This window comes from Procambarus clarkii, chromosome 56 (genome assembly GCF_040958095.1).
Source record: "Procambarus clarkii isolate CNS0578487 chromosome 56, FALCON_Pclarkii_2.0, whole genome shotgun sequence".
NCBI lineage: Eukaryota > Metazoa > Arthropoda > Malacostraca > Decapoda > Cambaridae > Procambarus > Procambarus clarkii.
Genome location: NC_091205.1, coordinates 28,475,892 through 28,485,654, shown reverse-complemented (window position 1 = coordinate 28,485,654; position 9,763 = coordinate 28,475,892). Strand labels below are relative to the sequence as shown.

General features: G+C 44.1%; 1 protein-coding gene across 1 annotated transcript; it reads right to left on the bottom strand.

Annotated features, from left to right (window-relative positions):
- Positions 1 to 8,738: 8,738 nt before the first annotated feature.
- On the bottom strand, positions 8,739 to 9,611 carry LOC138353228 (E3 ubiquitin-protein ligase RNF12-B-like). The gene is made up of 2 exons (XM_069306112.1): positions 9,554 to 9,611; positions 8,739 to 9,214 (listed from the first exon to the last, which is right to left on the bottom strand). The coding sequence occupies exons 1-2, from the start codon at positions 9,609 to 9,611 to the stop codon at positions 8,739 to 8,741; spliced, it is 534 nt and encodes a 177-aa protein (XP_069162213.1).
- Between the last annotated feature and the right edge of the window lie 152 nt (positions 9,612 to 9,763).

Here is a 9,763-nt window from a genome sequence, read left to right as displayed (position 1 = left end):
GGCATAACTGGCCAACCTCTCACAGTGTTCAAGAGAGAACTTGACAAACACCTCCAAAAGGATACCTGATCAACCAGGCTGTGACTCATACGTCAGGCTGCGAGCAGCCGCGTCCAACAGCCTGGTTGATCAGTCCGGCAACCAGGAGGCCTGGTCGACGACCGGGCCGTGGGGACGTTAAGCCCCGGAAGCACCTCAAGGTAACCTCGAGGTAACCAGTGCCTATTTATATCTACCCAATCTCATTCATATATATGTACACTGAATGATTATTTTGATTCGGCATAGATGGGTACATGTTACAGTGGGGTGAGGGGGGGGCGCATGTCTCTGAGTGATACAAGGCAACACGGGATGGGCAGTGAGGCGAGGAATAAATGAAAATGTCTGAGTCATGTTACAGCTTTTGTTTTGAAAATTATATAATTAATATTTGCATGTACCTGGAGACTCCAACAGGGGTTAAGTAGTGTTCCTATGTTTAACATGAGCTGTAAGTAAATAGGAGATCCTGTATGGTTCCCTATAAATGCTTTCTGCAATTTCATTTCCTGGGCCATTCCAAAACCTAAAGACCCAGGAAATCCAAGACCCATCTCATTAACAAGCTGTCTGGCCAAAACTGCAGAAAGAATGGCTCTTAATCGAATTGAATGGAAAGCCAATCCACTACACCAAAATATGTTTGCTTACAGAAAAGGTGTTGGAACCACAGAATGCCTTACCTCCCTCCTGGATAAAATCAATGACAAACCTGGAATCCTTATTTTTCTAGACCTTGAAAAAGCCTTCGAGTTAGCCAGTGCTCCAGCTACACTGTGCTGCCTTGTGGATAAGGAAATCAAAGGACACGCTCTTGCTTTTGCCAAAGGAAGCCTGCTTAACCGAGAAGCTAAAGTCAAATTCCAAGGAAAAACATCGTCCTCAAAGAGGCTGGAAAATGGAACTCCGCAGGGAGGAATACTAAGCCCCTTCCTCTTCAACTGTCTCATGGAACAATTCATGAAGCTCAAGCTACCAAAAGCCAAACTTCTTAACTATGCAGACGACTTTGTGGTCATCATCAATGGCAAAGGTGCAAGGAACCATGCACAAAAATGCCTAGATATTATCAGCAGGGAAGCGGAACGCATAGCAGTGAAAATAAACAGCAATAAAACAAAAGCAATGGCCGTTAAAATGAGAACTCAAGACATCAGACTGGCAATACAAGGACAAGAAATTGAGTGGGTTACCTCTTTTCAATACCTAGGAGTCATAATAGACAACCAGTTGAAATTCACTCAAGAAATTGAATATCTTCGGCAACGCTGTAAAGCCAGAAACTCAGTTTTGCGCTCTCTGACAAGTCTTAGAGAGGGTGCATCTCTACCAGTACTCAAAATGTACTACGTTCAAGCAGTTAGGTCACTCATCGACTATGCTGCTCCTGCTCTTACATCCCTCAGTGATAACCAATGGGAGAAACTGGAAGTGTCTCAAAATGATGCTCTGAGAACAATGCTGGGAGCACCTATATGGACGCGTCGAGAGAACCTTAGAATTGAAACAAATTTACCAGCATTAGAAAACAGGATGAAACAAAGGATAGCCGCCATAATAGGAAAACTTACTGGAACAACTGCCAGGCTGTCAATCAAAGACAGCATACAGAGATCCTTTCAGAAAAACCTACAGTATAGAACAAGCTCATGGATAGATAATGTGGTCAAGATTTTAGAGAAAATGGACATGAAATGGACCATTAAAAACAAAGGGGAAGATAGACCATATCAACACTTTCGACAGCCTCCTCCATGGGAAGAATCAAATCTAAAGATAATCATTGAAAGATTATCAGTTAAAAAATCAGCATGTGACCCGCAGAGGCTCAAGGAAGTAATAGAGCAACAAATGGAAACTGTCTCTAGACCCACAACGACTCACATCTTCACAGACGGATCAGTTGATCAAGAAAAAAGTTCTGCTGGGGGCAGCAGTTTACACTACCAACCATGAAGCTTACTGCAGCATGAACAGTGGGTGCTCAACATTGCAAACAGAATTATATGCCCTGAAGGAGCAATAAACTATACAATTGAGAATAATTTACATGATGTCATCATTCATACCGACTCTAAATCTTCGCTCCAGGCATTGTTATCCAGTCAGCACAGAGATAATATACATCTCCTCACAGAAATTCAACATATAGGAAAAGATGCCCATAATCGAGGGCTGTCAATCACCCTAAATTGGATACCAAGTCACATTGGCATAGATGGTAATGAAAAGGCAGACTCACTAGCAAAAACTGCCACTGCTCTACCTGTTGTACAGGTTCAAATACCTCCAAGTTTCTCACAGATAAAGGAGCAAATCAAGAAGAAAATATTCTCAACTATCAAAAGTCGCCACAGAGCCAAAGTAGTGGAAGGAAGATCCACTGCGATATGGTACGAACAAGCCACTGGTTACTCCTCTTTCAAGCCTGGCAAAAAGATATCCAGAGACATTGCAGTAGCCATACACAGACTCAGACTTGGGTACAAGTGCTGCTGGGAGGTAATGAACCCAATAGTTAAAGCGTGTCACATCTGTGAAACTGAAGCAGAGGCGCCGCTATTGCACTACTTACTAGAATGTGAAGCTACTGAACCCCTGCGCATCAAACTCAACATTAATCCAACGACAGCAGCTGCGATAGATGCACATTCCACCGCGACTACAATGATTAGAAAAGCTGTTGAGGAATGGGACTCATTAGTGAGCATTCTGCATCTACATCCGCCTCCAAGATAATGTTAATAAAACAAGATTAAAACCAGTGCACTAAAACAGAAGCGATAAATAAGCAGGGAAAAAGGAGAAGTCCTCTCCTCCATTTTAAACTTAGACCTAAATATCACAGGAAAAAGGTTATCATGTATATCACCAAACTCAATTACGGGCTCACCATAGCCCGTGCTACATGGACACTCCGTCCTGAATAGCTAAATCTTTAACAACAACAACAACAATTCATTTCTAATATTCAGTATGTCGTCTTGACTAGAACAAATGATCTCCTGAAAATGGGGAAATAATACGAAAAGGGGTTTTAATATGTCATTACTGTAAACGGGCATATTATTGGAAGACTATAGATGACATCACTGTACATTAGGCTGGATGGAAGGCTGCCTTTTAATCCCCCTTGACAAATATTGAAAATGGGAATAAATACACCATAACAAAACGAACTTATTTAAGGAAGATGAAGATTGACTGACGTCATTGACCATTAGCGATGTCTGCGCAGGGTCACAGAGGTCACGAAATTTAAGTGCGACGGTTGGCGGCCTTGAATCCCCTTGAGCGAAATTTTCAGGGACTAGGAGGCCCGCCATCACTCGCCGGGGTAACGAAAAAGACCCGGCGCTACGAGCCATCACCCAGAAAACCAAAAGGGATTTCTCGTAGGGACTGTTTCCACTACTCGCCCCCACCTTGGTGTTGGAGAGGGGGGTGAGGACCCCCGCCACCACACACACACACACACCGGATCACCTCACACACGCACACTGACAGTGACACTTAATAATTTGACGCTTATCCTGATCCCTTCCTAGTTCTATTTAGTCTAAATGGCTTGGCACTTTCTCTTGATGGTTCCCCCTGCCCTTCCCCTGCGTTCACTGCAACACCAGACGGCCAGGTGTTGCGTCCCACGACCCTGCAAGTGCTAATTCAGTACCATCACATCTCCACTGGGTTGATTGATGAGTTGCGTCTGACAACCCGTCACCTCATCACTCATCAACTTCAAATCGTTGTGATTTAGTCGTTCTATCGGGGTCATATCCAACAAGGACTTGACCATTCTATCGTTCAACTGGTTTAGGATCACCAGTTGCAACAACTTCTCAAACGTCCTTCGGTTTACCAATATCTTCAGTTGGTGTTAATCCTTGATCTATGCCGACTACCGCTGTCTGCCAAGACCCGGCCTCCCTCCCCCTACCCGCCCGGATACACAAGTCACCGCTGTGTCCCATACTCAGATTTGTTCTAGAATTTACCCGCTTAAGTCTATGGTGTTTGCTGGGAAGCCCGTAACACCATGTTTCTTAAACACTTGTAAACTCTACATTCCTCAGTTAGCGATGTTAAGTAAACTCCTCTCGCTTTATCGGTAAACTTTCCAGCAGTAGTGTAGCCCGCAGTTTACAGTGTGATCCTCGTAGCTCCGCCACAGTCTCTAAGAGAAACACAAATGTCGTTTTCTCCAGCAATGAAAACAGGAAGAACTCCACCCTCACCGTCACTCACCCGCGGCGGTCTACGGAAACAGAAGGAAATTGTTACTTACCTTAAGACTTGGTGGATTCCTGTCACACGATGAGCTAAAAAGACTTTACCTGAAATGGCAAAAACTAGTTATTTCTTTCCTTTTGGACTTGTTTGTGTACATTAAAATCCTCATATACCGCATGAATATTCATATTTTAGTTCATATATGTAAGTTGCGCAGGTAAGTGTGACGCTTGAGCCTCGAGGTGTTACTAACCTTGTCTTGGAGGAGGAGAGCGCTGGTGTACCTGGTCTAGGGAGGTGAGGCGGGGCCCAGTGGTTGACGCAACACTGCTGACGTCACGCTCACAAACACTTAGCGAGACGACGTAATACTTCGGCACAAGACAAGAAACACTACGCGAAGAATTAGAGGCATCGACGCGCACGTAATTATCCAACAGCAGTTAAGTGTTGTGGTCGTCTAACATTTGCTGTACAACACTAAACTGTCCCGAGTCTTGACTACGGACAGCAGCAGCAGCAGCGTTCTCTACCCGGGTTTCTCGCACACAACTCAATGGCAACTTCAGTACACTGTTAGCACGTTGTCAGACAGGGATCGAGTAATTAAGGTTCCTGCACCCTTTAAAACATTACATCTGTACTGTACACACTGAGACATTAACTTTACAACATCAGTCCAGGTAAATTACTTTTAATAAAAACACTTGTTTCTTGTATCTATCGGAAGCGGTGAAAATTTTCAGTATTACCGTTACAGCACAGCCCAGCCCAGCCCAGCCCAGCTCAGCTCACTTATGACCACCAGGCCCCAGGCTGTGGTGGCTCAAGGGGCTGCCCGCCCCAAAGACTCACATATTATTTTTACCGTATTGATTACTCAAAAATCGAAGTTTACTCAAATATAAATTTATATTGTTATATATTAACACTTGGTGTATGGTTAAGTCTAGGTTAGGTTAAGTTATGGGTATAAGTTGTGTTGGAAATTATTAGGTGAAGCATTTACAGGTGCGATTCGGACAGGAAACGGCAGCAAAGCATTGTTGTTTTCTGTTCGAACGTTCGTGGGCTTGAAACGTCGAACGTCATCTGTTGTGAGTCGTGTACAAAGTGATTTATGTTTGTAAACAGGCGAGCATGACAGTTAGAATAATGAGTAAAAGCCTTTGTTGATGAGGACGATCTGCGACTTGCCCCACAGAAGTAAAGGGGCTCACGGCTTCATTTTAAGATTCGAATGCTCACGCTCACGACCCCACTCAGAGCAGCCCGTCCTCTAAACAAAGACCTAAAAGGGATTCCATGCACCCGCCAAACCCCCAGGTGTTTATGAATGAAAAACGGTTTACACACGACTCACAACTGATTTCGTTCGAACACTTCCGGAACAAGTGCTTCACTGACGAATTTTGTTCGAATCACAACGCTATAAATGCTTCACCCACGTACTACAAATACAAATAATCGCCAACAGAACCTAAACACCTAACCTAACCTATGCCTATATATACACAATATGCTAATATATTATAATATTAATTTATACTTGAGAAAATTCCCGTTTTGAATAAACAGCATGTTAAAATTTATGAATGCGTCTGTGGGGTTGACCACTGAATGTTATGGACTTGAGTCGTGGACGGGTTGTATAAATGCTTCACCCACGTACTACAAATACAAATAATCACTAACAGAACCTAAACACCTAACCTAACTTATGCCTATATATGCACAATATGCTAATATATTATAATATTAATAAATATTTGAGAAAATTCCCGTTTTGAATGAACAGCATGTAAAAGTGTATGAATGCGTCTTTGGGGTCGACTGCTGGATGTAATGAACTTGAGTCGAGGATGGGTTTGTGTAAACTGTATTTCATTAATAAACAGGGGGTTTGGCGGGTGCATGGAATCACTTTTGGGTCTTTGTTTGGTGAACGGGCTGCAGAGTCCTCGCATACAAAGATCCAAGCTCGTTAATCCAGCTGGCAAATCACCTTTTTATGAAAAAAAAAGCGGTTTACACACGACTCGCAACTGATGACGTCCGAACACTTCAGGAACAAGTGCTTCGCTCACGTCCTCTGTTCGAACCACAATTCTATAAATGCTTCAACACCGTACATTAAATACAAATAATCGCTAACAGAACCTAAACACCTAACCTACGCCTAACTATACATAGAATTTTTATGTATAGAATATTAATTTATATATATATATATGAGAACAAACCAATGATTAGTAAACAGTATTTTAAAATTTATGAGTGCGTCTGGTAAGGCCGGCTGCTGCTTTAAACAGTCTAGTGCGAGGACGGGTAGTGTGAGACAGAGGGGGGGGGGGGGGGTTCATCACAGTGGTGCCCCAACACACTGGCCGAATACATCACTCATGCTGCACTTTCCAATCCCACATTCCCTAAATATGTCACCCAAATGTAATTTTAAAGCACGTACTACCCATTTGCTCGTCCGTAAAAACACGTCCTCATAAGCACGTTTTTATCAGCATCGACAGACCGCTCATCCAAGCTTCCACCGACCCCCCCCCCCCTCCCCAACGCCCTTAAGGAAGGGGAGGGGAAGGGGAGGACGAGATGTTCAGACACGTGAGGTTTGAACAAGGAAGTGAACCAAACATTTGGACAAAGTTTTCACAGTTCATCATGAAAACAGTGGGCCGTCGTGTTCACAGCGTGCGTTATATTCTGACATTTACATTAAATCTACATGTCAGTATATATTACTAATAGGATGGGCTGAAGGATGGGCTGAAGGATGGGCTGAAGGATGGGCTGAAGGATGAGCTGAAGGATGAGCTGAAGGATGGGCTGAAGGATGGGCTGAAGGACGGGCTGAAGGACGGGCTGAAGGATGGGCTGAAGGATGGGCTGAAGGAGGGGCTGAAGGACGGGCTGAAGGATGGGCTGAAGGATGGGCTGAAGGAGGGGCTGAAGGACGGGCTGAAGGACGGGCTGAAGGACGGGCTGAAGGACGGGCTGAAGGAGGGGCTGAAGGATGGGCTGAAGGACGGGCTGAAGGAGGGGCTGAAGGATGGGTTGTGTTTTCAAGCTGGAGGATTTACAAGTTTTCAAGTGTGACGAGAAGCTTGAGTGTGGTTTAGGCACCACGGTGAGCAGACGTGTGTTGGGGGGGGGGGGGGAAACGGTCGCTAGTACCAAACTAGCGAACTGGTGTGATGGTCGCGCCCTCATGCGGCTGGCCAACAGCAACAGCCTGCGAGTCATGCCGTGTGGAGGTGGAGTCCATATTGGTTCTCCTAAATTCCTTCACTCAAGTGGAAGGAGTCCGTTGGACTCAAAGGTCAACCTGTTGTTGTTGTTTAAGATTCGCTACTTGGAACAAAAAGTTGCAAGTAGCACGGGCTATGGTGAGCCCCGCAGTGGACTTTGTCATAGTGATTACGGCCTTGTCTCCGCCACCATGTGTGATGTGTTAGAGGTCAAGCTGCAGGGATCGGTGGGTTTACAAGTGCTTACAGGATGGTGGTGACACTATCAAACAGTACAAAGGTTTTCTAAGTTTGTGATGGAATAGGATGACGACCTTATCAGTCTGCCTAATGAGGAGATGGTCGTGGTACAAGTGATTAATTTGTGTAAGACGTTTGCGTATATTTATGTGGGGGTTTAACCCTTTGGAAATGTTCACTGGGACTATTGCTAGCATACTTGCACACTATGCAAACGTGAACACTAGTCGTCTGAATGAGCATACTTCTGGGATAGCCAAAAAGGAATTGTCAATGGTACTAGAACACTTAAAATGGAGATTAACCGAAATATTCCTTCATCAGTGTTAGTGGCGGATCACAGCACTAAGTTTCTATACAATGGACAGCTGAAAACTTGCTTTAAGTGAGGGTATGTGGTTTACTATGCTGCTGCTGCTGTCGGCCAAGTGGAGGCAGCAGACCGAATTAAAAAAATTCTTGAAAATGACTTTCCTTCATTACCAGAGGACAGTGTACCTGACCCGACACCACCTGTTGCAAGTGCTGTGGTTCACGACGAACAAAATGACGAAACCTAACTCTGTCGGCTTCCCAATCCGACACCCGACTCTGGCAGTGTCAGTCCTGTACTCCTGCAGAGGTGCTACTACACCCCCTTGTGTACAGGTGTGGCCCACGAGGTAAGGCATCTGTATAAGGTGGCTGGTATCCTCATAGAAACAAACCTCGACCATTTACAGAACACGTATGAAGGACAGAGACGCTAAATTAAAATCCAGTCGAGGCTGTGACTGAAGTGGAGGTTGACCTTGAAGAGGGTAACGAGGAGCTGCTCAACTCGTGCGAGGAGGAGACACTTCAACCTGTGAGTGGGAGCCTCTTAAGGCGTGGTTGGTCGCTCTAGTAGAGAGTTAAGAGTCGCTGGGGAGAATATGAACATTAAAATTAGTAGAGAGACTGTTGAAACATTGCGCTCTATCATAGTGGCTCAGAGGACACACACACAACTGTAGGGACACAGATCAGGGAGTGAGGGATAAGGTGTAGTTTCTTTTTCAATTGTTTCTTGTGTGTAGGAGTTTCAATGGACCTTGTGTTCACAGTATTTGCTTCTGGTATACTTGTAACTTCTGGTATACTTGTAACTTCTGGTATACTTGTAACTTCTGGTATACGTGTAACTTCAGGTATACTTGTAACTTCTGGTATACTTGTAACTTCTGGTATACTTGTAACTTCTGGTATACTTGTAACTTCTGATATACGTGTAACTTCTGGAATACTTGTAACTTCTGGAATACTTGTAACTTCTGGAATACTTGTAACTTCTGGTATACGTGTAACTTCTGGAATACTTGTAACTTCTGGTATACTTGTAACTTCTGGTATACTTGTAACTTCTGGTATACGTGTAACTTCAGGTATACTTGTAACTTCTGGTATACTTGTAAATTCTGGTATATTTATACATAGCTATAAGGCTTAGGCGTCAGTGTTAGTGCTTACGGGGTAGTAGTAACCAGGTTGTGTTGTACATACTGTGAACCCTGTGTGGTTCCAGCCGTTGTTTTGTATATCTGGCAACACTGTTCCTCTGGGCGTAGTTTGTGGTGCTGTGTATTTTGTGTTTCCTGTGTGACGTGTGTTTGCTTGTGTGCAAGTATTGTGAAAGTGTAAATTTCTCAATATATATTTGTTGAGTGATTAACGATTTTTGGTCATTGTTGCTAAGTTGTTCAGACTGCTATGTTTTCTTAAGAGTTCGAACGTTATGTTTGAGAACGAGAGCTCACGTGACTTGACGTTCTCGTTCAGCCCGTCCTCCAAACAAAGACCCAAAAGTGATTCCATGCACCCACCAAACCCCCTGTTTATGAATGAAAAGCGGTTTACACACGACTCACAACTGATTTCGTTCGAACACTTCCGGAACAAGTGCTTCACTGGTGAATTTTGTTCGAACCACAACGCTATAAATGCTTCACCCACGTACTACAAATACA

Coding starts and splice junctions, on each gene's coding strand:
- LOC138353228 (XM_069306112.1), bottom strand. CDS start 9,611: ATGGAATCACTTTTGGGTCTTTGTTTGGAGGACGGGCTGAACGAGAAC. Junction 9,215..9,553: donor GAACGAGAACGTCAAGTCAC/GTGAGCTCTCGT, acceptor TAAATATACCAG/AATTTACAAGTATACCAGAA.